This window comes from Cornus florida, unplaced genomic scaffold, assembly GCF_030987335.1.
Source record: "Cornus florida cultivar Cherokee Brave unplaced genomic scaffold, ASM3098733v1 CherokeeBrave_3.0.0_Hap2_Chr10, whole genome shotgun sequence".
Lineage (NCBI taxonomy): Eukaryota > Viridiplantae > Streptophyta > Magnoliopsida > Cornales > Cornaceae > Cornus > Cornus florida.
The window spans coordinates 94,700,910-94,728,559 of record NW_026775580.1 but is presented as its reverse complement, the minus strand read 5'-3'; the positions used below and the strand labels follow the sequence as shown (position 1 = coordinate 94,728,559).

General features: G+C 33.9%; 2 protein-coding genes, 1 long non-coding RNA gene and 1 other non-coding gene across 4 annotated transcripts; 2 read left to right on the top strand and 2 right to left on the bottom strand.

The window, feature by feature from the left end:
* The first annotated feature begins 782 nt into the window (after positions 1-782).
* Positions 783-996, top strand: LOC132280667 (small nucleolar RNA U3). The gene has a single exon (XR_009471671.1). It is a non-coding gene; the product is annotated as a small nucleolar RNA U3 (small nucleolar RNA).
* Positions 997-4,772: 3,776 nt separating this feature from the next.
* Positions 4,773-8,661, top strand: LOC132276032 (20 kDa chaperonin, chloroplastic-like). The gene is made up of 6 exons (XM_059777276.1): positions 4,773-4,945; positions 5,061-5,230; positions 7,179-7,358; positions 7,446-7,601; positions 7,960-8,037; positions 8,328-8,661. The coding sequence occupies exons 2-6, from the start codon at positions 5,063-5,065 to the stop codon at positions 8,499-8,501; spliced, it is 756 nt and encodes a 251-aa protein (XP_059633259.1). The 5' UTR covers positions 4,773-4,945; positions 5,061-5,062; the 3' UTR covers positions 8,502-8,661.
* Positions 8,662-8,973: 312 nt separating this feature from the next.
* Positions 8,974-18,532, bottom strand: LOC132276031 (auxin response factor 19-like). Its single transcript, XM_059777275.1, has 13 exons — positions 17,564-18,532; positions 16,089-16,201; positions 15,908-16,003; positions 15,493-15,549; positions 15,212-15,367; positions 15,027-15,111; positions 13,954-14,044; positions 13,702-13,866; positions 13,416-13,611; positions 12,421-12,559; positions 10,132-11,900; positions 9,812-10,002; positions 8,974-9,716 (listed from the first exon to the last, which is right to left on the bottom strand). The coding sequence occupies exons 1-13, from the start codon at positions 17,607-17,609 to the stop codon at positions 9,536-9,538; spliced, it is 3,285 nt and encodes a 1,094-aa protein (XP_059633258.1). The 5' UTR covers positions 17,610-18,532; the 3' UTR covers positions 8,974-9,535.
* A 6,878-nt stretch (positions 18,533-25,410) lies between these two features.
* On the bottom strand, positions 25,411-27,650 carry LOC132279196 (uncharacterized). Its single transcript, XR_009471243.1, has 2 exons — positions 27,322-27,650; positions 25,411-26,218 (listed from the first exon to the last, which is right to left on the bottom strand). It is a non-coding gene; the product is annotated as an uncharacterized LOC132279196 (long non-coding RNA).

Below are 27,650 nucleotides of genomic sequence, written 5' to 3'. Positions count from 1 at the left end.
ATCTTCACAATATGCGACATTAGACAATTAATGCATGTAATTGCCCTTTTTGGCCTTGTCAAACACAAAAATCTTCATGCTCACATCCTTAAGAAAAATCTCCTGCATTATTCATCTAAATAATGCTTTTCTTTATATTTTGTGAAATAAACAGCCTAATATACATAAAAATAAAAAATAAAAATTTTAATAACTTGATCAGTGGATTTAGGAGGTTCGCTAACTCGAAATGCAAGATCCAATTTTAAAAACTGAACAAAAAATGCCCAAATTAGAGCAAATACAATCTATCGGGTAAAGGAGCCATTGAAGGCTAGCAGAGCTCAAAGATTCTCAATTCCTCAATCTAGAGGCCGTGGAGGAGCTCTGAAGAACGACAGAGGGTGATCCCAGTCAAAAAGGATGCAACGAGTGGCAGCACAGTTATGGAGTTACACATTCTGGTCATGACAGAGAGCTCTGAGAAGAGAATTTCCAACGAAAATTCCAACATTCCTTTCTTTCCATGTGTGGTAAACTAGAGCAAAGAAGCACAATTTGCTGCCCCATTATGATGTATGACGAGGGTGCATTTCACTTAATTAAACATATCAGAACATGAGCAAGAACTTAATTAGATGCATATTCCCCCACTTGAAACATATTTGAATAATACTACGACGGTCTAGTATTTAAAAGAATGTACTACACGGTCTATAAGAAGTGGTATTTAAAGCGTCCCACATCGACAAAGAAGTGGAAAAATGAAGAGTATTTATAAGGCGAGGCTAACGCATACTAGCACGACCTTACTTGAACAGGATCTGTTCTATAGGCTCGTACTTCTGCATCCTTGATTACTAAGGAGACAGGAACCTAAGTCTGGTGGATGAACCATGACTGCATGACCAGAGCGTGATTAACAGCCCTGTGGTTCGATGGACCATCAGAGCAGTAGAGGATCGTTCTCAGCCGGTTCCATCTGGCTGGGGTGGTCGTGCAGTTGTCTGACAGGCTACATATACCCGTTACGTTTTTGCTCAAAAAAAAAAAAAAAAAAAGAGAATAATGATGGAAAGATCGATGAATAAATATTGAATTTAATCTATTTTCGTTTATTTCAATTCGATATTAATTCAGTGATTTCGTTTAAATTCTCTATCATTACTCAAAAAATAAACCCAGTTTTGGAGTTCTAAGCCATTCATTTTAAAAAAAACCATTGAAGACCATTGATTAAACCACCACCGAAAATGGTGATAATAGAAAGCGAAAATCATAAATTACTAGTTACTAGACAGGTCTGATATTAGGATAGAGCAATACTGTATTAATTCCTAGGTTGGCATGAACACCAGCTCAGAATATCCCTGTAAGGAGGTTTGCAGCAGTTGAGATGGCTGCACCGGTAATAGCAATTTGGTCATGAGAAGAATCATCCGACGTGAGTGCCATCGCCATACCCGTAATAGCCCCCGCCACTGCCCTCTTTTTCTGCACCATAATGAAAAGCAATAAGAATAATGTAATGGCATAAAAGTTAAAACCATACTCCTACTTGAATCACAAATTTAATCCTGATTAAATCATAAAATTAGAAAAGTACAACTCAATTCATCAAATAATATGTTTTAATTCTATATTAAAAATAATAATGTATAAAATCACAAAATAATTTTAAAAACAGACTTTATCACGTGCTAATTAAATACTAATACACAGTGAAATGATTTACAAAACATAAATGTATTTTTATTTATATATTACTAATATTTAATTAATGCTTAATACCGAAAATATTTAAAATTTTCTTATTTGTGTGAATTGAATTAAGAATAATAAAGAGTAGTAAAGCTTATATTAAAAAGTGAAGTGTATTTTTATCACCGTTTAAAGTTAGTACTGCGTATCACACTTTCTTGACGTCTGAAAATGTGCCCACAGAAAATAGGGCCCATGGTTTTGTAGCCGAAGCCATTTTTGGTGTGGCCCAACCACCACCACTCAAGTTGTTTTATTGACTTAAAATTACTAAACTATCCTTTCCGTTCCTACCAAATTCATGACTCCTATAAATATTATCTAATTTTTCTTTCTGTTTATTTCTTTCTATATATATATAATTTTTACTATTCTTTCTCTTTCCCAAGCAATATTTTGAACTAATTTAAAATAAACACACACACGTACACATTATTTTTGTTTCCATGGGACTCGAATACTCACAAAATTTTCAATTTAAAATGACCCATTCCAAAGATTTTGATCATAAAAATTATAAATGCCAAGTTATTTCACAATAATTAGACAATTATTAATCAAAAGTGAGGTTTAAAATAATTTATGAAATAGTTGTGAAGCATAAGAATATTTTTGAAGGATAATTAAGCTATTCTATTTTATATTACTTTAAAAAATTAAAGTGCATAAGGTTAAAAAAAAGCGCAAATATTATTCTTCATATTTATTTCTTTCTTTAATTTTATTTTTTTCAAAAAATAAATAAAGGAAACATCAGAGATGGGGTATTGATGGGATAACATCTTTTACTTTACAGCTATTTGGGGACAAATAAATTTTCACCCCTTTTTTTTAGTTAAAAATAAATTTTCGCCCCTTGATTTATGTTGTTGTTAAATAAGATGTGCTCAAAACCACCAGCCCAGGTTTCTCAGTTACCAACGTTTATGCAAAGAAGCTGACTCACTAATATCACATCTAGATTCTACGAGTCTCATAACCATTTAATTTTACGGACCCACATGACCATTGACTGGACAATACATTGGGCTTCAATTTTGACTTAAAATCTATCCAATAAAGATAAGTCCGAATATTCATTTAATAATAAAATATAATTTCTTGTCACATTTCATTGTCATGCTTAAATTTTTTTGGATAATTATTAAAATCTCTTTTTTTTAAAGATAAAATTTTAAGTTTTCAACTTTATTATGCCGTCTTGGACGTCGACATCTATAAATTAAATTATTATATTAGTATTGTTTTTTAGTCTGATATTATAATAATATATTTTTAATATAATTAAATTGCACATGTACCTTATTTTCTTTAATTTAAGAATAATGGTTGAAAATGAATTCAATTTTGTCTTTGTAGAAATACAAGCAGTGATTTTCGGCACACCTTAACTAAGTCAGAATTGTGATTAATTGTGGCTAACACTGCTATGCTAAATTAATAACAATAATAAATAATAATTAATAAACTTCCATTGTGATAATAGTGTATATTTCCCCTTCAAACCAGTAAAATGTAGATTTTGGGCGATCAAAGTATATAAAACAAAATTATTGAAACTATCAAAATCCTTCCAGAATGTTTTATTACAAATGGAATAAAAATGAGAGATGAATCCGATGGTGTTACCGGTAAAAAAAACTCATGAAATTAGGGATAGAATCCCCATCATGGATGATGAAAACAGTGCCTGATATTCAAGAACGGTGGCTGGGACGAAGTTTAATATGAGTATATGTATATATAATTTTTAATCGGCTTGAAACATACTTAGGTGTTCCTAAGTAAACTTGAACTCTCAATTTTTTACTTTGATATCATTGAATGATGTAAAAAGTGTTTGATATCAAAAAATTAAGTAAACTTGAACCCTCAATTTTTTACTTTGGCATCATTAAATGATGTAAAAAGTGTTTGATATCAAAAAATTGATTGCTCTGTTAAAGTTCAATAAGAAATACATTTATATACTTTTACATAAACTTAAAATTTCAATCTTGTACTTTGAAAGACGAAAAACTACTACGATACTATTGTAGTCTCTATTAGTGTAATTTCTCACTGGACTTTCTTCAAATTATAAGAAAAATCATATATCCCAATTTGTGAAAGGCTTGGAATGGATATCCCATTAGTTGGTGTCAGTTTGGCCTTTAATTCATAATGCATTTCAAGGCGTTTGTTCGGTGATTCTAAAGAAAGTCCAGAATGGTCACAAATTACATTATTTGGTGTCAACAAATCTCAAAAACCAAACTCGAGACCTGAAAACAAAAACAATTTTGAATCCTATTAGTTGACAAACCACTGGGACCAATCCATAGTTCATCAAACAAACAAGACGAAACCTATAGTTCACAGTCCCTGTTCCAACAACATTAGATAGATCGTCTGGGTATTCTCAAATCCATGGTTGATACACTTCTCACTAGTATCAAACTGCGTTTGCACGAAATGTTATTGAAAAACAATTGTGGAGAAGCCAGTTATACTTATTCCCACATCGGTTAAATAGGCGCAATATTTGAGGTATATTAGGTGGGAAAGGAATAGAAGCCAACATCAACCACGGGACGAAGTGGCTGGGTTGTGATTCCGCACTAGCGGGCTCAGACTCAGGAAAGTCCCCGAGCCATGATGCGCAGAGATGCGGCCTTGGAGACGAGGGCTCTTCGAGATGGAGAGTCTCGTACGCACTTCGGTGTGTATGGGGCTGAGACACGTGTGGAGCCCAACGGACTCTCTACCGAAAGTAATTGGCTGATTCAACAGTTATCCACTTGGCCCATTGAGGCTAACTGAACGGGGCTTATGATCTCGTGGTTCACCTTTTTTGGGTTGTGTTCGTTCTAGTTTGAGATCCGGACCCACTAAATCAGGCGGATGTTGATCCATCAAAAGTTTTGCTCCAATACTGCTGCGCCCATGCCTTTCCAAACCCATCGCGTAAAATAGCAATCTCAGTCTCAGTTGTCTAACCTGCGCCAGAATTTTGGATCTTTCTTATCTTTTGCATATTAAAACCTTGTGTTCTACATTTGCATTGAACTCTTTTAGGGTTGTTATCTTCTTCTTCTTCTTCTCCAATTCAAAAGCTGCAGTAGCTAAGACTAACGTATCTCTAGCTAAGGGCCAATCACAGTCAACTTTCTATACAAAACTACAACCTGCTTCTTCAATTCAAGTACCTTCTAAGACCCAAAAGGTAAGATATGTTCTCTAGCTATTCCAACTTGTATATGTATGATGATTTCGGTTATATATATATATATATATATATATATACACATAACATATATATACATATATGTATATATCAGGAATGGCGACAGCTGCTCAATTGACGACTGCATCGTCTATTATTTCGCCCTCAAACTCATTTGAGAGGCTTAGGGCATCGAGAGTGAAGCTCACTTCCTTTGCACCATTGAGGCAAGGTGCTCCTTTCCGCAGCCTTATCGTGAAAGCTGCCACTGTTGTTGCCCCGAAGGTATTACTAAAATTCTCCTCTTTATTCATTCATAGTAATATACCCAATACCCTTTTGCTATGTTTGGGCACCAAACCGGCGCATTGAATTTTGGATTGGAGAAAATTTAGTACAAAATTTGAACTAAACTTTCTCCAATTCCAAATCCAAAGTACAGATTCGGTGCTGCCAAACATAACATTTTGGTATTTGTAGCTACACATAAATGCTATTAGTTAATTTACTGCAAAAGTAGTTTGGCTGCAATTACTATCCACTAAGTTTTTGGGTTATTTTCATGTCTTTGTGGTAGTATTTGAGTTGGATTAGCTGCAATTTTTTTAGCTGCACGTATATGCTACCAATTAAATTGCTGCAAAACTAGGTTGGCTTCAATTACTATCCACTAAGTTTTTGGGTTGTTTTCATGTCTTGGTGGTAGTATTTGAGTTGGATTAACAATGTGGCTAACTCTGCTACTTTTGTAGATTTTTGGTTGGTTTTGGAGATTTCTTTTTTAGTAGGTGAAGGGTGCGCGTGCACACCCACTTGCTCCGTTGGAGATTTGAACCCTCAACCTTCCATTTGGAAGGAGGAGACACTACCATTTGAGCTAAGCTCTTGGTAGTTTTGGGAATTTCAATCTGCAAATTCTTGCTGTTATAACAAATGTTTCCATTTTCTTAATGCAGTACGAACTTTCTATGGTGATGGATAGTGTTCTGATATTGTTTGTTACTTAACCCATTTGCTACTATGGGGAGCAAAAATGGTTGGGTTACCATCCATCCTTGAACGCTTGAGAGTACAGGATCTCTTGTTTTTATACTTGATTCTTGGTTTAATAAACCTTAGTCTTCAAAAGAGAGCACATAGTTTTTTTTTTTTTCCCTCCCCTTGTTGACATGGTCATGTTTCACCTTGCCTGTTCATTTGTCCCTCAGCATTTTTGTTAATTTTGGCTTTATCATCAACAATCTTCAACTACAATCTCATTCATTTAGATAAAAGTGAAAAAAGTTTGGGTTGGTAGGAGTTTCTTTTTGACTCTTTAGTGATAGTGGAATGTGGAAACTGGAAACTTTTATTTCTTCCTTTTATTTTATTTCGAATCTTGGCTGAGACTTCACCACCTGCTCAGTGTTGTTAAAGGCGCGCCTAGGCTCGAGGCTCAGGTTTAGTGCCTGTTGTCATCCCAGGCTCACTGATGTTTACTAGGCATGCACCTCTGTTGCGCCTTGTCCTGTTTGTGAGGCGCGCCTCACTGATATTTGGTTAAAAAATACGATTGTTCTATTTCTTAAGCCAAAAAGGGTACTTTTGGCAACTTAATAAACAAAAAAGAAAGCCCAAGCATACGATAGAAGGAATTTTGTACAAAAGAATAGAATGAGATTGTGAGGCGAAGACAAAGCCTTAGTTGCAGAGATGAACGACAAAGCCACATCAATTCTCTCTTTCTTTCTTTTTTTCTCTTCTCCTTCTCTAGATCTCCCCTCTCTTCTTATCTTTGTTTACATCTCTCTCTGTCTAGTTCTCTTCTCTCTGTCTTTTTTTTGTTAGCATATTTATATCTTTTTGTGCTTTGTTTTGCCAATAAAAAAACTCATTTTGCTTTGCCTTTCAAGAAAACAAATTTGTGCTTTGTTTTATGGTTGTTGGATGCTTGTATAGTTAATGGATTTACTTTTTTATATTTGTTATTAATTTTTAGAATATTGATATGACTTATGAGATATGAATGTTATTATGGTAGTTTAAATTTTCAATTGTGCGCCTCGCCGTGCGCCTAGGCTCCAAAGGACCTCTAGCGCCTTGGTGCGCCTTGGGCCTTTATTAACACTGCACCTGCTAGAAATGGTTATTGCACTGAATCCGTCTGTTCCCAATGTATTACAAACAAAGCTTTTATTCGGCCATTTCATGAATATATTTTCCTCATTTAATTTTGGCCCTTCTGATCTCTCAGTACAGTTCCATCAAGCCATTGGGTGATAGAGTGCTGGTCAAGATCAAGATTGCAGAAGAGAAAAGCGTAGGAGGTATCTTACTTCCAATGACAGCACAAACAAAACCTCAAGGAGGCGAGGTTGTTGCTGTTGGAGAGGGTAAGACAATAGAAAAGAATAAGGTGGACATCAGTGTGAAGGTAATTGTTCAGTTTATTATTTTTTCTATTATTTTCTTAGGTGCTGTGTCTTCTTTAAGTGTTTTGCTAACTAAATTTCTTATGTAGACTGGTGCTCAGGTGGTATATTCCAAGTATGCTGGGACTGAGGTGGAGTTCAATGGTTCAAATCATCTCATACTGAAAGAGGACGACATTGTTGGTATTCTTGAGACAGATGATGTGAAAGATTTGAAGCCCTTGAATGATAGAGTTTTGATCAAGGTTTCTCATCCTTCCAAATTATTTGTTTTGCTAGTTTGGTGATTTAATATGGGATACTTAGAAAAAGCAATGCTAGCATCTTTAATCTTTCCTTGAAAATTCAAAGAACCTGCTTTCGTGATTGCATAATCTGAAGATTTGAAAACTGTTGCTACTGCTGTATTCCCCATCTTATGCTGCAAGCACAATATCAATTGTTGCATTTGTTACCAGGCCAAACAGAAGCCTTTTCCTGCTTCTATTTTTCTGAAAGTCGAATCGCATTAATGTTACTTTCTCTCTTTTGTCTTGTGCTTTGTTCTTATTGTAATTTCCCTTAAAAACAATTTGGAACTGTCACGTGTTTAAATTTGAGCAGGTCGCAGAGGTTGAGGAAAAAACTGCTGGAGGCTTGTTGCTGACAGGGGCAAGCAAGGAGAAGCCTTCCATTGGCACAGTAAGATATATTTTCTTTAACTTGAGAACTCAGCGCATCAATAATTTTTTATTCCAAAAAAAAAAAACCTTTTTTATTCTTCATCCGCTGACGAAGCCGCCATTTGTGTAATGCTTGAATGCACATTCTTGTACACAATTTTTTGTTAAGGTGGTTTGTTGCTTTAATTTTCCCTCACCTTCTCTTCCTGTCCAATGGCATTATTTTTGTATATTTGAATAAATGTTCTCTGACAGTCGAAAGCTTTTTAAGGTAATTAGGGTTGTAATTATTTTTCTGTTGGATGACAGGTGATTGCTGTAGGGCCTGGTCCTCTGGACGAGGAAGGCAACAGGAAACCACTGTCTGTCACTCCTGGAAACACAGTTTTGTTCTCCAAGTATGCAGGAAATGATTTCAAGGGCAGTGATGGGGCAGATTACATAGCTCTCAGGGCATCTGATGTGATGGCTGTGCTTTCTTAATTCTGCACCCATATGTGTTTGTGTTTTTTGTTCAATCACTAGTTTTTCCAGCAAATTCCTCACAAGATATGACGATATCACTGTGATCACACCTTAAATATGTCCACAGCAACTATATTTTTGTAGCCAACTGTAATAGTCTTTTATTCTTTGCTGTTTCTTCTCTCCTCTATTTTTCTTTTCTGTTATTGTTTGTTGAACTGGATGTTCTTAATTAATGTTTACATGTCTAAACCCGGAAATCAAATTTCACTTTATTTTATGGTAATTCTGGGCTTTAGAAGAGAACATTGTGTCACAGTCAATCACATAATTCTGGGATTGGAACAGAGTGTTGTTTCCAGTATTCTAGTCCGTTATTATCCAGATTCTGGAATTTTGATCAAAAAACTTATTCCTACAATCTATGTGAAAAAAACAGAAGAAAGAAAATAGAGGGAGGGAAAATAGAAGAAAGAGAGAGAGAGAGAGAGGGAGGAAGGAATAGATACATTTAGATTGTGGAATTGCTGGGGATTACAAAGGAATGTGAGTGGAAAACGAAATGCTCGATTTTGTGCAGTTCTTCCTTGTAAAATTTAGACCCCATTAATGAAACCGAAGTCTGTTAACCTAAAATTAGTAGTAGTTTTTACAAGATCAAGTGCTCCATCTACTTTCTGGATTGACCAAAGCTAAACCTTTCACCTTCCGATGCAACGAGGTGCATGAAAGCAGATCCTAAGATTATAAAGTTGAATGAGATGGAACTTTTGGATCATTGTCAGTTAAAGCATCCAAGTATCCAACAGCTGGCTATGAGGCACATCTGCAGAAGCCCTCAGTTTCCTAACCATGAAAATGGAATTCATGTGGTGTACAGGATCGAAGAGAAGAATACAATTATAACTCTTCAATTGTCATTACGCTGTATCCATATTTCACCTTAGAAGAAGGGGCTTTCTTCCTCATCTTAAGGCAGAAAGTTCATTCAGAACTTCAAAAGGCTTGATGTCGATAGACATTACCAGCTTAGTTTTCGAATTATGAACTATTTATCGATTGAACGATGCAGCTGAGTTATCATCATATTGTCCTCTCCATGCATTCCCATTTTCAGTACCACTGCAAGCTTGATTGGGGACTGCCACATGGCCCAGATCTCCGTCCAAACTCATTTGCTGAACCTCCGCAGTTGACAGTATCTTTATGCTCTGGACACAACTCACAAATTCCCTGAGAACAATTTGGAAATTGGAAGTTTGAGAACACTAAAAAGTAAAGTAGGAAGACAAAACACAAGAAATACCATGTTGTTCAGCACGACTTACTCCCAGGGGTCATCACCAACAAGTAATATGTCATTTTCATGATCTACGTAGACAAGTTTCCACTCAGTTCTTTGTGGATCTTCTAGCTGCCCTTCAATTCCGAACATGCGGGCCAAATCATGCCTGAGCTCGTCGTACCCCTTGTAACGGGTGACGTCAATGGTTCTTCCAACTGAGCCACGTTTTTGGACCTTCAAAAAGTATTATGCAATTAACAATGTAAGTAAAACAATAAAAAGGAAACATATTAATAACGCAAACTACCATTTCATTTGTTTGTTAATCTTTTTTGGTTATTTCTGAATTGGATAAGTGGAAACCTTTGTGTATGTTCGCATGCGCTGATTAGCCCACAACCCATTATTCAAAACCCCTGCCTCATTGATGGCCACATCACTTGAACAACCTGGTTTGAAGGACATGTTTGGCACCCCAAATGACTGAGAACTGATTGCAGCAGTGGACAACTCTGTCTCAATATCTTTGGGTGCACCACCATAATTAGAAAGCAAGTTCTGAATATCTTTTCCAGAATCAAAACCCCTTGACAACAAAGCATCAGGTTGCAAACCATCAATATTAGCAGTGAAGGGAAGATTGTTTCTGGAATGAGATTGAACATCCCCATCCATACAGAAACCAGGGAGTGAAAAATTCTGCTGGAGGCTGCCCGCATCCAAGCAATATGATGTTGCGGATGACGAAGCTTCCAATTGATCGGTAACAGTACCTTTGTATTTTGGTTGCTCTAGCCCTTTTGTGCTGGGCAATTCATGTTTGATCTGGATTTCAGACTTGCTTTGTAGCTCTTGAACCATATTAGTAGCAGGATCAACTGCCAAATCCTCCACCAATACGGTTGGCCTTTGTTGATTCCTGTTCAGGAAGTTCGATGGGAATACCTGGCAATTATTTGTAGACGGTGAAGTTGAACATGATGGAGCATCCCCATCTGTAAGACCAGAATGGGCTCTCATTTGTTTGTGCTGGCCCTGAAGTTGGTTCATAGGAAATTGTGGTGATTGCATTAGAGGTGAAGTTGACAAGCTGTTGCAGCTAAGTTGCTGCTGCTGATGCTGAGACAAAGGCATCTGTTGCAATTGCCGGACTTGATGGGCCTGCTGTTGCTGTGGCATCTGAGGCTCCAAAGGAGGGCTTACTGGGGACAGCAGTTGTTGCGATGACGACTGCTGCTGCTGCTGCAATTTTTGCAGCAGTTGTAGCTGAAGCTGATGCTCCGAGAGAGACTGCTGCGACATATGGTGAACTTGTGGACTCTGCAACAGGCTATGTTGATACAATTGTGATGGGGTCTGCTGCAATGGTGTCTGCTGTTGCCTCTGTGAAAGGTTAGATTGTTCCATTTGTTGCTGAAACTGCAAGTCTTGTGGCAAGGATGTCAGCTGAAATGAATTCCTGTTAGCAGGAGGATTGTTTTGCTTGGATGGCGTATTCCCTGTCAGTAGTTGTTGTTGCTGAAGTTGGGAGTATATAGCTGGTTGCTGTGAATTTTGGTTTGCGGTGTGGTTGGGGGCAATTACACCATTATTTACAAGAGATGGTTGCAATATGTGTTGTTGTTGCTGCTGCGGTTGCTGTTGTTGCTGCTGCTGCTGTTGCTGTTGTTGTGGTCGTTGTTGCTGTTGCGGCTGCATCTGTTGTGACTGCTGCTGTTGTTGCTGGCGCTGCTGCAGCTGTTGCTGCTGCTGTGGATTAATAGAAGACTGCAACAGTTGTTGCAGCTGCTGCTGGGACCATGCTAGAGCTGACTGCTGGTATTGACCAAGTTGTTGATTTTGTTGATTTGTTTTGTTGAACTGGACATTTGGTGTAGAAAGGGCAGGATTCTGAAAGTTCAACAACTTCGAGGGATCATCAGTGCCAAGGTTATTGTGCAAGGAATTTGAAGAAACAATAGGCGGAAAGAATCCTGATTGAACGGCAGGAAACTGACGATTCTGTTGCATGTTCATCCACTGCACTAAACTCATGCCAGGGAAGATTGAGCTAGAGGCATCCTTTATGCCAAATTCATCTCCAAGCCAGGGCATGCCTCTCTTGAAAGAATTCTCCATCTCAGACTCATCATCTGCAAAGGAACCCTCAAGTAAGGAAAATATAGATAGATACTAGAGCCCCTAGACAAACTAATGAATCAAAAATAGTTTCTGTAAAATAAATATCTTTCTTGACTCGTCATTTTGTTATAGGAAAGAGGAGAGGATGAATTGTTAAGACATCATCAGTGTTTGGTTCACCTAATGAGGAGAAAAAAGGAAAGCAATATAGTGATTAGGTGAGAGAATGTTGCTCCCGGCCCAAAAGAATTCTCATTTTGAAACTGAGGTGATATGGAGTGAACTGGGGACAAATACAAAATCAAAGCATACCGTGAAGGAATAATGGTGAGCCCATTAGTTTTCTTCCATCCTTTCACTTTATTTTTCTGTAACCAAACAGATAAGTTTTTCTTTTCTTCTTCTTAATTTTTCTTTTCTTTTCATTTCTCCTCCCTATGTTCTCTTCTCAAATGAAGACTGGATGGCAGGTAAAACTCACTTTACATCAAACACACAACAGGAGATACCTTAGTGGTAAATTTTAGTTACCTGGCAACCCCGGTTGTTTGGGGAACTTGGGTCTGAAAAATGGAGGTGGACATATGTAGAAAGGAGTCACAACAGGCTCAATTTCCCAAATTGAAACTCGACTAGGACGTTCACCAGCAGTTGATTCATCCCATCCAACCTATCAATAATATAAATGTTAATTGGTTTATAATGCTAATGCTAAAAACAGAAAACAAAGTTTACAGACAAATATTACTTGAATATTTAGCGGATGAGAGCTATATGGAACCAAGGTTGGATGAAGGTTAGGGTACCAGAATAGCCAAGAACATGAGAAACCTAGATAACATACTGCATGAGTATGAATAAAGAAGTAAATGCCAATGCAAAAATGGAAGAAAATCGATCGGTATAAACATCAACAACTCTGAATTGGATAAGTTTCTCCTCAACAAATTAGTGCTTGGGCCAAAAAAATCCTACCTAATGGAGAGAGAGTTGGAGAGGAGACAAAACCCTATATTTTTCATTACAAAACAAATAAACCGGAAAAAGATGGATTATTTTGTGAAAGAATGGAGCCAAAGACATGAAAACATTTAGCAACTTACCAGAGATTCAAATTTGGGGTTCTTTATGTTCCCTCTTTTTCTTTCCCTCTCTCTCTCTCTCTTCTTTTAAACATTTTCTTTTTATGTTCTAACGTGCTGTAGTGGCAATGCAAAATTAATGTTGTTGAATCCATGAACCCATAGGGTTTGGAGAGAAGGAAGAAATGCATGTGAACATACAATCAATGTCTTCCCATATTCCGACCAGACATCTTAAGGACTCTGAATCTTCAAATCCATTCATATGGCTCACACACAAACAGCCTAAAAGACAAGACATACCAATATGTTCCTTGCTTGTTAACTAGAAGCTATGATTATGCACAAAACATGCTAGAAGTGTTCAAGGGTAGCATACAACATTGATAATATTAGAAATTTATAGTTCATGCATTTGAAAGTCATCAAATCACAAAACAATACCTGAAGATTGCGCCACTGTGAATTTTTCCATCGCACAGCATCCAACTCACTGATACCAGTGATTGTGCCCATGTATCTGCGTACTCCTGACTCCTCGGTCTCAAACATCATTCTAAACCGCATGCCTAATGAAACTTGAGTATACATTGCTTTATTATACTTGGCTAGGGGAACCACAAACTCAGAAGGGCTGGCCCTAGTAAAAAAAAACTCAAAATGTGATGTCAGAGAAGTTCTGGAAACTCAATCACATTAAAGAATAGCGTCAAATATGTTATTGCAGTACCTTGGATTGTAAAATATAGTAAATGGACTGTTATTTGCAGCAGCATGAGCTGCAGCAGCAAGAATTCCAATGTGCATGCTGTCACTGGATATGACTGATGAGGAGAGGGCAGGCTGCTGTCTATTGGCACGTCTTATACCCAAGAGAAGCTGTGATTTTTCATCTCTGCATCCAATCAGATTTCCTTGGCTCAGTGACAGGAAGGATAATATAGATCCACAGATATTATTTTACCAATCATCTTTCTTGTACCTTATAAAAAGGACAGAATCACCAGCAAAGAGTCGTTTAGAGCTAACAAAGACACTCCATCCTGTAGTCAAAAGGTGCCTTTTTGGTTGGCCTGAAATTAAGAACATTCAATCAACGTGTCTTAGTTTAATTTTCAACTCTTAAAGCATTATGACACAACTTTTCCTCACATACATAGTGGTTTAACTAAGTCTTCGCAAGGAAAATGTTTAATATTAGTATGGCAGATGTTTCCTTTTCCGAGCAACATAAACATTTCATATTTGATGAGAAATGGGAATGCAGCAGATTGGATTGGAAGAATTTGGAAATTAAATGAAACCATTCAATGGAATGAAATGTGTCCCTTGCAATAGCAAAGGATTGTTTCAGACATTTCCTGAAGCATGGTTGTGATATTGGAGGTATTTTATCTCTTCAGTTGCCAAAAGAGAAATTAATCAATATTTCCATGATCTATCTGTAAACAAGGATATCATATTGGGACTCTGCTTTTGCACAATTGCAGTCCACACAAAACGAGCAGTATCTTTTTATTTATTTTTTAAACGACTAGAAATATCAATATTTCCATGATACCACCTAGATGAATCTTGGTGGTATGACCAATCCTCCACAAAGAGGAGGCGAGGGGTTCAAGCCCCAAAGGGGTAAAATTGTGTTGGCGTGTGTGAGTGTATGTTAGTTTTTTTAACCTAACCAAAAAAATAAGAAAGAAAAAAGAAGCAGTGTTCTGTATTCAACAATCATATCCGATGAGGAAGAATATCAGGAAGAAAAAAAGCACTTAAAGCCAATTGACAATCTGAAAATCATTGTGACTCTTACAATATTCCAGATGGATAAGAGAAAAACTGTTGCAATTTATTAAGATACAAACTAAATATAACAGTAGCGTTTCAAACATGGAAAAAACTATATATATGTATATATAACATGGCCTGCCACCACTGGAAAATCAAAATCATGGTTTGGAAGCAACAGAAAGATATTAACAGAAGCATCAGTAGAGCATGAAACACAGAAAAACAGAAAGAGAGGGGGAGAGGAAGAAACTTCCAAATGGAGAATACCTCGATATATATGTCGGAACGTCCATGTTTGGTCATGTAAATCTCTAGCTACTATCTCCTGGGCAGGTGGTTGCATTGAAAAATCCTACCAAATACCTTCTTGGTAAGCATGGAATAGGAAGACACCCCATGGACCACATGATGTTTTTAAATCACAAATTAAAATTTAATAATACTGCACATACTAGAGGTGGGAAGATTTTCTCAGCCGCTCGGCGGGGTACAGAAAATCCACCATGTGTGCTTGTGTCACTAGCTGTAAGTGTTTTGCAGAAGAATTCAGCAGGTTGCCTACTTTGCTTGAGGCCCATGTCAGATAAAAGTAATGCTTCCTGGTCATACTGTAGGATAGATATCCCAAATGGTCTTTTAGATACATTGGCAAGTATAAATTTTAACTTGGGAAGGAAAAAGAGATGCCAGCTAAAGATATTTGATTAACGTTTAAAATTAATAGCAGACCTACTTTGTTTACAGGTTGAAGAGTCATCTGCGCATAGACCTCATCAGTTTCTACATCAGCCTGATCCAAATATAAGAACAACAAATACATTACAACTCACCAAATCATAAAGTACTTTTTCCTACTTCAAAATCACAAAATCATGGCATTCCACCAATACTTCATTCGATCTGCAACTGGAATTGCTCAATACTACACCACCCCTGGGCACCCATTATAGTCATAGTCCATCTAACTAACTATCATCTATCCAGACAGTTTAATTATATACTCAGGCCATTGCCAGTACAAATAGACGCAGTGCATAAAATGCGTCAGAATGAATGTCATCTTTTTCCCAATTGAATGAATAAAAGTTCCCTTGCAAAGGAATTCATTTCTGCAGAACAGTTGCATCGTACAGTAAAGGTTTTCATACATGTAAGGTGACATTGTGAAGCATGCAGATCAACTTGGAAGGGAGGTTCGGATAGCTTGGGATGCCATCAGTCTCCTTTTTCATTGATGCAGCAACCTACAGTTGTTGTCAAAGAAATATCCATCAGAAGCCAGAATCCAGATTTCGCTAATTTTCTAGAAATAAAGATAGGACAACATACTTGCTCGCTGTGACCTTGAGGGAAGTAGACCACAAGACTTCCAATGGGAGGCAAGGAAACCAGTGGTCCCGCACACGCATGCCATAACTCTGAATTAATAACCTTCCTTTCTCCTGTTTCAATCCGAACGAGGATAGTGTAAGTAGATACAGGTATAATGTAAAAGTTGAGGACTAATTTAACCAATGGTAATTATGTATTTCTTTATATTGCTACAGGTTTCAAAATTTTGAAGGGCAACTAGGAGAGCTCCTTTAAGCTTGAAAATGCATTCAAACATATCCGAGGAAAGGAAAAGTAACAATTTTCCCGATTGATAGCGACAACCAGCAAAAGTCTCTTTTTATAGTTAGTACATAAAATCGCAAAAAAGGTCAGCGATAAAACAGTTGCTTATGAATGAATTACTAGGGCCAGACAGGAGGAATCCGTGAGCCAGAGAGAAGCTTGAATGACCCTTTGACAAAGAAAACACCGCTGAAAACTTCATCTTTTCTCGCATTGAAACTAAAGTGACTGAAGCGAATATAAATTAATAGCTGACAAGTTCAGGTTAAGCTAGGGCAAATTACTCCTAGTAATGTGCTATAACAACATGAAGATCAAAAGGATTAAATAAATTAATAATGCCATACCGTTCCTTTTTCCAGAGTTGATGTAGTATTTTACGTAGCAATTACAGTAGGAGCCACAAATCTCAAGAAAATATGATAACTTTTAATGAAAAAACCTATAGACAGTACCTACTCATTGCTTGCTTTCTTTGTTCTCTTCTTATCCACTAATATGTTAAATGAACTTAAGGTTAGACACAATTACTATGTAGAGCGACTTATACCAATGGCATACACATTACAAGCAGCAACCACAGATAATATTTAGAAGTCATAAAAGCAGTTCATGAAGCAAAATTCTCGGTGTTACATTCCACAACCAGCATATTATCTCTGGATCTGTTTTGACAAACAAAATGAAGTTCAGAAAACCAGTGAGAAGGAAATTGAAAACTACTTGATCAGATTTTATGACTGTGCCCATTCATCATTACCAATTGAAGTGGCTAATCAACTTGCACATGAGTATGGGATTCAGTGATTATTTGCAGTCTATACAAACTTAGCCAGACTAAGATACAGACACAGTTCTTGAATCAAACTGATTTTAGGTTTGGGCAGAAAAAATTAACCTCAGGAATAAAAACTGTGGTTAGATATAGACAGGGTGGGTGATTAATACCAGCACACCAAAACAAGGACTTACACATAATTTAGATATGTAAAATCACACCAAGTATTTGACAAGCACTCAATGTGAAGAAAATAGTATTACTGAAGCATTAACCACCTTCCCCTAATTCAAGAGAAGTGTGGATAGGCTTAATTTACCACAGTCAAGGGAGGCAAAGATATTGAAAAACAAAAAGCAGTTATGAAACAAAATGGAATAGGAACATCAAAACTGAGAAGTGAACACACCTTCTCCAGAATTTTCTAGATAAGCATTGGAGGGAGGAGCCTTCATGTTGACATACACAGAGCAAAATTATACTAATCAACTCCTAAGCTGCAAATTCAGTGACCAGATTCTACAAATTAGTTTCCTTTCCTTGTCAGTCTGTAGCAAGTCTTCAACCCAAAAATCCATTAATCACCACCATTTTGATTTGAAACAATGGATAGAAGATAGCTTCACCACAGCTCAGTAAGAAATCGACTCAATTTTGTCATTGAATCCATCCAAACAGAGTATTACTACTCGAAAACCTTAGTACAACTAAAAGTTGGTCTTGGTCTTCAACTGCAAAGAAAAGTGACTTTTTTTTTTTCTTGCTAAACCATTAACAAATCCCCAAATTCACTAGCCAAACAGTGAGAAATTAGAATTTTTTTTTTCCCAGATATTTCTCGTCAATAGAGAATTAGACCGTCTCAGCCGATAATTGAATTGTTTTTTTCCTTCCAATCTTCAGAGTATTGCAATATATATATATACATATATATCGAGACTCTTGACACTTCAATCAAACTTGTCTTCTCCAACTCCTACCAAAAAAAAAAAAAAAGAGGGAAGAACAAGAAAAGATGATTCCCAAAGCTGATTTTTTAGTTTTCTTTGGGATCAACCAAACACCATTAACTTTTTGAAACCCGACTACTTCACGAATCTAGCAACGAACCGAAAGCTTCTTAGTCTCTGTAGTTTTTCGGAGATTGCCGTCGGAAATCGCCGTCGATGTTCGCCTGAAAATGACACGAGCTGAAAAAATTGGAGCAGCGAAAATTGAAAGCAAGCGAAGGGAAGATTTTTTGATCCAGGGAGAGCGAAGAGAGGTGGGGGGAAGGTACAAGCACGGAGTAATGACCGGGATCACAGCGGAGAGATCTGACGAGTCCCCGGGAAATCTGACGCCAAAGAGAGCAAGTCGAGGTAGCTTTATTTATATATTTGGCTATATATATATATATATATATATTTATAGTATTAATGTATGTGTAAGGTTGTAATGTTACTAGTTACAAGTTACAACAGCTTACAACAAGCCGACAGAAAATAGACTGGAGAGGTTTAAAATAAAAAGGCGTGCTTTGCTCTAAGCAGACAATATTCTTCCCCTTAAATTCCGCTTATATAAATTCACCTCAGATTTTGAAATTTTTAAAAATTAATAATAATAATCATCTCAGATTCTCCTTAAATCACATTTCTTAAATTTTTGTTTATTTGCTTGGAAAGAAGATAAAGAAAGATATAGTCATTATAGGTTATATTTCGGATAATAATTATTTATCATTCTTTAATTTTATAAATGGTAAAGTGCAAAAAAAATCCAATATTTACTTTCTCTCCTAATACATCTGAATTTCTATTTCTATAACAAGCACAATAAACTATTGGATTTTTTGCAAAAAAATACCCGACGTCACTAGTTTGATTTTACCAGTTAAGCCTAGGTTGTAATTTTAAAATGACAATTTTACCCTTATTATCATTAAAATATATAAGGGTAAAGTGCAAATAATCCCCTTAACTATGTCCAAATTTACTAATAATCCCTGAATTATCACATTTTTTTTGTTAAATAACCATAATGCTTTTTTTTTATTGAATTACACTTAATATATTTTTTTCATAAAAAATACAGACAAAATTATACTATTTTAATGACTTATTTCCCAACAAATGTGCATAAATTTATCATTAATTATTGAAATTAATTTTTTTAATAAAAATCTTAAGCAGAATTTTTTTCAAAAAAATTTAAGTAATTTTCTATTTTTCATGAATATACTGTATGAAAAAATGCATTTTTATATTTAAGTAATTTCTTTTTTTATTAATACATTGTATATAAATAAAAAAAGAAAGTATTTTTTCATTGCAAAAAAGTTTAAACAGAGTATAATAAATTATACTTTAAATAGTAAAGTTTTAAAAAATAAGTTAATTATTTTAGAAAATGGCTAAATTTGATGGAAGTTACAATACTGTATTTTTAATTTTTTTTCCATTGTTATGATAAATTGATATAAATAATAAAATTATGGTAAATTTGAAAAAGAATTTTTTTAGATAAATGGTATAATTAATATTTAGATAAGGAAAGGATAATAAAGATAATTTAATAAGAAATAACCAATTTAATAAGAATGGGTAAGATTATTTTTTGTGATGGGTATATCTTTAGTTACAATAAATCGTTAGTTTAAGGGGTTTGTTTGTAGTTTAGGGCTTTATTTGTTTTATTTGTTTGTTTTTTTGGTTGTGAAAGGGCAATAGTTCAGGGTTCTTTTTGCAATCAAACGAGATCGTTTTATTAAAGGGTAATTTTGTAATCTAATATCTCCGGTGACGGCAAATTTTGATTTTGTCCTTAAATTTCACTTTTTAAATAGTTCAGGGGGTACTGCTTAGTAAAGTTTAGTGGGGTTTATTGCATTTAGGGGTAACAATTTAAGCCCAAATTCATTAAACCGCCTAAGCACGCCATTAAAATTAAATAATTTGGATACCCAAAGTTAAGTGAATGGGTCAAAATCCTATTTTTATTTTTTTTCTCTTCTCTCCTCTCTGTTTTCTTTTCTTTTCTGTCGTAAAAAAAGAAAAAAAAATTGTAATGTTTGAAATAAAAAATTAATGTATTTTTTTTTTTGTTATTCAACAATCATAATAGTAATAATATTACTCCAAGTTTAGGTAGTTTAGGTGTTCTAATATTATTAATATTAATATTTTATATTTCTATCTCTCTCGCTATTCTTGTTTCTCTCTTCTCTCCGTTTCTCTCTCCTCTGTTTTTTTTTTTTTTTTTGGGCTGTGATAACTCTCAAAGGAACTTTTTCCCAAAAAAATAAATAAATAAATAAAAGGAAAAAAATATTCTTTTTATAAATTTAATATATATATTGTATTCAACAATTAAAATAATTTGACAATTTGTATCTAAAATATTTAGTTAATTAGGCAGGATGTCTTAACTAGCTGATTTAATACACAACCCTTTTATCACCTATTATAAATGAGTTGATAATGGATTATTGACTCATTATTAACTTATTCATTCAGTCCAAAACCCACCCAATTGCTATACATAATTATACTTTACCTTTTTATAAATACTTTTATGTAAAGGTATTGTATAAAATTTTAGAAGATTAGAAGTAATAAAAGAAGACCTTATGTTAGACTTATAATACATTTAAAAATGACAAAACATAATTACTCCGTTGGTCTCAAAAATAAGTGTCTATCTTTTTCGTTTTTATCCGCCCCATAATAATTGTTTCATTTGAAAACTCAATGTACTATTTATTTATTTTTATAATATTAACAATTTAATTAACCTTTTACAAGTTTTGAGTTTTGCATTGAGCTTATAAAAAATAAACAATCACATGAACGAGAATTCGCTAGATTTTATTTAAGAGATTATTATATATAAATGGTACTAATATATAACCCATATTTATTATTTGATAGAGTCAAAATCTCATAGTTTTAAAAAAATGAATACATGAAAAAATACTGTTTACTTTCATAAAGGTATCACATTTAGGCACATAAGTACCACTTTTTATCATCAGGTACCACTTTTTGTGCTGTACAAAAAAGTGATATTTGATGCACAAAAAGTGATACCGATATAAATAAAAATGGTACCTCTATGTGCAAAACAAAAATGATACCTGATGTACAAAAAGTGACATCTAAATGCACAAAAAATGATACATATCTATCTAAAAGTTGTACCTCTATAAGAATCAATAATATTTTTTTACGCAGGTGTCAGGATTTATGTCAACTCTAATTTTTTCAAAATTATGGTAATAGTGTGAAATGAATGGTGTGAAACTGAATTGATATAGGACGATGATCCTAGATGAATTGAGGGACCGACTTATATAAGACATAATGCAAAATTTGGAAATGAGATCCTTTAATAATGCAATTCCATCATCACCTCCATTGCTGTCACAATTAAATGCACTCCTATGTGCACTGTCAGTCACTTACCCCTCCTAGATAAGACTCACGCAAAATATGATTTTTTACTTTTTGATTGATTTGACGATTATTATGATTTTTTTTTATATTTGTTTGTTTGTTTGTTATTTTGTCTCCAATTGAGGTTGATTTTGAGATTTCAAAGTCGTTCAAATTGATTTCTTACCAGAGTTGGTAAATACGAATTTTACAATGTATGATGCCAAACAAATGTACAAGAGACTATTTATATAGGGTATGTTTACTATGTATTTTGTTTTTGAATTTATATTTTAATTTAAAATAAAATAAATATTTTGTTGTAAAGTGTTTTGAATAGCAATTAAAAATATATTTGGTAATATTGATTTGTTGTCAAATTAGAACAATATGAAAATAAATTTGGTAAAAAATTATTATAAGATTGAAAAATATAAAGGTTAATTTAAAATTATCATTTAAGAGTATTTTAATATATATATATATATATATATATATAAATTTATCACACTTTACAGGGTTGAAATATGTAAAAATATTAAAATGGTGTTTCAAATTTTCTTCACTATTTACAAAACGTGACTTATATGTGAAGACAAGACATAAGATACAGGATGGTAAATTAGTGATGGACGAGACAAGACCTATAGTATACATACATGTGAAATACATACAATCAATTAATTCAATTTCCATGAAAATGCTACAACCCTTGACTTTTGTTTTGGGAGGGTAGGGCCGGGTACGCGCACTAACTAAAAATCTCTCATTTAATTTTAAGTATAATTCTCACTTTTCCTGTGGTTAAGGTCTGAATAAATTAATAATATTGACGGACCTGTTATAAAATTTAGCATTCTTGTTTGTTAATATCATGCTAAATATAATTTTAATAATCGAGAATGCTAAGCTTGAAAGGGTTATTTTGTTAATAAAAAATAAATATTTTATATTAAATAACAATAACAATAAAAATATAAAATATATAATAGTCATTTAACTCTTTGGGTCAAAGACAATACTAACATGTAGACTGTGAGTACTGTGAGTATTGTTTTTGAAAGTAAATAAAAGTTATTTAAAGAGAGTTTTCAAAAAGATTTCATAAAATTAACATGTTACAGTCTTTACAATGTTATGATAAACATCATGTCATTCCTTACCTTTTTATTTATTTATTAAAATATTTGTTTGTTTCTTCAAAATGTAACTCTTTATTAAGCAAAAGTTACAAGCCCTTTTAGTCTTCGATATAATAGAGGTATTTTGACTTTAAGACTATATGATGTTAATTTAAAATTATCATTTAAGAGTATTTTAATATATATATATATATATATATATAAATTTATCACACTTTACAGGGTTGAAATATGTAAAAATATTAAAATGGTGTTTCAAATTTTCTTCACTATTTACAAAACGTGACTTATATGTGAAGACAAGACATAAGATACAGGATGGTAAATTAGTGATGGACGAGACAAGACCTATAGTATACACACATGTGAAATACATACAATCAATTAATTCAATTTCCATGAAAATGCTACAACCCTTGACTTTTGTTTTGGGAGGGTAGGGCCGGGTACGCGCACTAACTAAAAATCTCTCATTTAATTTTAAGTATAATTCTCACTTTTCCTGTGGTTAAGGTCTGAATAAATTAATAATATTGACGGACCTGTTATAAAATTTAGCATTCTTGTTTGTTAATATCATGCTAAATATAATTTTAATAATCGAGAATGCTAAGCTTGAAAGGGTTATTTTGTTAATAAAAAATAAATATTTTATATTAAATAACAATAACAATAAAAATATAAAATATATAATAGTCATTTAACTCTTTGGGTCAAAGACAATACTAACATATAGAATATAGACTGTGAGTACTGTGAGTATTGTTTTTGAAAGTAAATAAAAGTTATTTAAAGAGAGTTTTCAAAAAGATTTCATAAAATTAACATGTTACAGTCTTTACAATGTTATGATAAACATCATGTCATTCCTTACCTTTTTATTTATTTATTAAAATATTTGTTTGTTTCTTCAAAATGTAACTCTTTATTAAGCAAAAGTTACAAGCCCTTTTAGTCTTCGATATAATAGAGGTATTTTGACTTTAAGACTATATGATGTTAAAGTTATTCTTCCAGAAAAGTATAATGTTTCTTCTGAAAAATTAAAAGATTTTTCGTGATTATCAACCTGACATAATCCTGATATGATTAATTTAATTAACCAAAACTTTGATCAATATATATATATATATATAATCCCTAGATTATTAATTTAACAAAGTTGTTGGCCAAACAATTTAGGAATCATCAAAGTACTACTTTAATTGAAGTATAATAATGTCGGACCTCCATGGTTTACGGCATGTGAGAAATCTCCGGCTCTCGTGGCCAGTGACCTAATCAGCATGCCAATATATTCTTCTTTTGTTATATATGTATATGTTCTTCTATGAAGTATACTTTAAAATGATTTCAATTACCCTATTAAAACTGACACGCCACACCCGACTAACGGGATTAGTTAAGTGTCATACAAAACATATTACCCACACTATAATATTTACATCTGTGAGATACCAAGAAATCTCGTCTCGTCAATTCTATTATTTTCCCATGCCCTGTTTGGTAGAAAAGAAAAGAATTGGATGTAAGGAAAAGAAGGAATGGATGAAACATCTTTATAGAAGAGATTGTATATTTCTTTCTTTTTGTTCGGTTGGATAAATGATGATAATTTATTATATTTATTAAGAGAGAAGAAAAAAGAAGTATTTAGGAGAGTATTTAATTTAAAATTTTTATAATAATTTACTTGTCTTCTCTCATTTTTTCTGTTTGGGCGAATGAAAATTTGTAAAGGAAGAAAGATAAGTTATCTTTACTATTTTTCTTTCTTTCCTTGTATAATCTCTACCAAACAAAAAAAATTCGTTCTTTTTTTTCTTATTTTTTCTCTTCACACCTCTTCCTTCCTTTATATGGAACACAACACTAATCTATCATTGTGGAGCCAAAGTTAATTAATTACCCAAAAACACTATAATTACAGGAATTGAAGGTGGGACTGGTAACGGCTTTCTTGTGGCTCATTCTTCTTTCCTTAGAAAGATGAACAAAAAAGAATTTTAATGAGAGTTTTTTTTTAATATTTTTTTGTACGGTAGATTCTTACCGATAATAATAGAAAAATGTTGTTTTTTAGAAGGTCTTGAAATTTATATGTCAAACATCATCAGTCGCTTTACTGTGGAAAAATGCATTTATGATAGCCATAGCTCAACGTATATATGTGTGTAACTTAACTGTATATGTGATGTCAATGCGAACATTTTGATGTTGAGTCTTCTTAAGCATTAAATATTAGTATTTACTACTATTACAACAAATTCAAAATAGTTTATTGACCTACTGGAAAAAACAGTTACGAAAAACTGTTAGGTCTGCGGTATACTGGTATATAACATACCTGTTGTGAGATATACGATGTAATATTTTGTATTAAATTACAATAATTTTTTTTTTTATTCTCTTTACTTAGTCTTGAAACTTAATTGACTTAAGACATAGGATTTAAAACCCAAAGCAACCTTAAAAATAAAAAAGTAATAGAGGTCTGGTACAACCTCGCTTTAAGAAGAAGATTGGAGTTTTATTGTGGATATTTGAAAATGGTGTATGAATATATATTTACCTAATAATTTGTTATATTGTTGTGTCATATTTAGATGAGATAACTTGTGTGGATGTAATTTATGTCATGTCATCAAAAGTCAAATCAAGTTGACACCACATTAGTGCCAGCTTCCAAGAAGAATAGTAAAAAGATAAAATGACCTTCGGTCAATATTGAAAATCCAACTCAACAAAAGCAATTGTTAATCGATAAGTCTTGAACTTTGATCAAACCTAGTTACAAACTGTCGATCGACGGGCCTTGAACCTCGATCCGATCTAGCCACAAATTGTCGATCGACTAGCCTTGAACTTCGATCCGATCTAGTTATTGTCAATCGACGGGTCTTGAACCTTAATCCAACCAAGCCACAAACTATCGATTGACGGGCCTTGAATCTCGATCCCGTTCAGCCGCAAATGGTCGATCAAAGGGCCTTGAATCTCGATCTGACCGAACCACATTTTCCTAAACAAAATGAACAACGAAAGAGTAATGGTAGGACTTTTCGAGGCCAGTTGGAATATAGAAGGGACTTTGAAATGGAAGATGAAAAATTAGCTAAGTCTTGCCAAGGCAAGACCCAATTTGAGGATAAGAACAACAGAAATGCTGGAGTAAGTATAGAGATCTTTACAACTACCTTCCATTTAGGTCATTCAAGGAGATACGTACACTTGACAACAGAACTGAAAGAACAGAGATTAGGACATCATGATCCATAAAGGAACATGGGGCCTGACTCATCTTATTCACATGCCCAACATACATCTTAATAACCTAGGACCTCTTTATATAAAGAGGTGGCAAAGGCAAAAACGGAAACACACAAGGAATTTGGGCTCTGACAATACTCCAGACTTCGCCTTCTCTACCATCGTTTTAGTCATCAGATTAGGCTGGTTTTCTCTCCCTCAATCCACTTTTCTGTATTCTTCATATTGTCTTAGGCTCTGTTTGATTAGATGGAAATAAACAAGAAAAGAAAGTGAAAGAAAAGTGAAGTGAATGAAAAGAAAAGAAATTTTATAATATGCATTTAGTCAGCATGAAAATTTATACAAGAAAATTATAAAAAAATATTATTTTGTTAGTTTGAATAGTATGCATACCAAAACTACCCTTATGTAGTAAAATGATGGATTATTTCATTCAAATATATAATTGTTTATATTCATTTCTATTATTTATATTTAGAATAAAGCTTCATAATATTTTCTTAAGTAAAACTAATTATGATAAAAAATAAGAGATGAATAGGCAATACTACTGTTTGGGAGAAAAATTAAATATTTAATCATATAAAATATATATATATATATATGTGGATTATGAGTGGCTAGAATTGCAACATAGAACAGACAATTAAAAAAAATAAAAAATTCTATTTAGAAGCAGGATCTAATTTGAGCAATTTTACACAAATTATAATTGATATTCTGTATATATAACTATATAATTTGTGTTGCAAACTTACCTTAGAGTAAAAATTGTTTTGGAGAGAACTTACCTCAGAATAAAAGTTGTTTTGGAGAGAACTATGCACGATTAAGTTACTGGGTAAAATAGGAATTGCAAATAAATAGGCGTGAAAATAAAATTTTCACCTGTTTGTTGGTGAAATTTTTTTAAGGGAAAATACTAAATTCGGAAACGAAATTTTCTATTAGTTTTCTCTTTCTTTCTATCTATCCAAAACTCTAAAAAATTTAAAATTTTTCTCTTTCCAAGTGTTTCTACCTAACCAAACAAAGTTTAGTGATATCTCTCATATATTTTCATGTCTCAGCTTGACTCAAAGAACAGGAGCCTACAATTTGTCAATAATATTTTTTCTCAAAATTTTGTTAATGATATTCGAATGACGCTAATCTTGAAGCCCTTATGCATCAAAAATAAATACTAGGATGTCAATAAAAGAAAGTCCAGTGGGGGTAGAAATATGTATTCTACTACTACAAAGATAGATACATACATATATATATATACATACATATATATATAGGATAAAAAAGATAAAAGAATGAGTATGATATATCAGTAGTGAAGGGGGTACTTGGTGTCCGGTGGAAGAATGCAGGAAACCCCCAACCATGTGATGAATTGCAGCTTTTGTCGGGCCAACCACTCCTTTCTCCGACCACAATTTGGGGTTTTGATTTCTTTTCTTTTCTTTTCCTTTCCTTTCTTTTCTTTTCTTTTCTCTCTCTAGCTGATGCTGATACTGATCCCTTGGCTGTTGTATAGCTAGTCAGAGTACTACAAAACAAGCCATGCATATGCCTCTGACTCGTTACTTGGTACAGACTACGGACCCTCCCTTTAATCGCTGTGCTGTCACTGCTTCTCTCGATCTTATACTATCCATACAACACATGAATATTA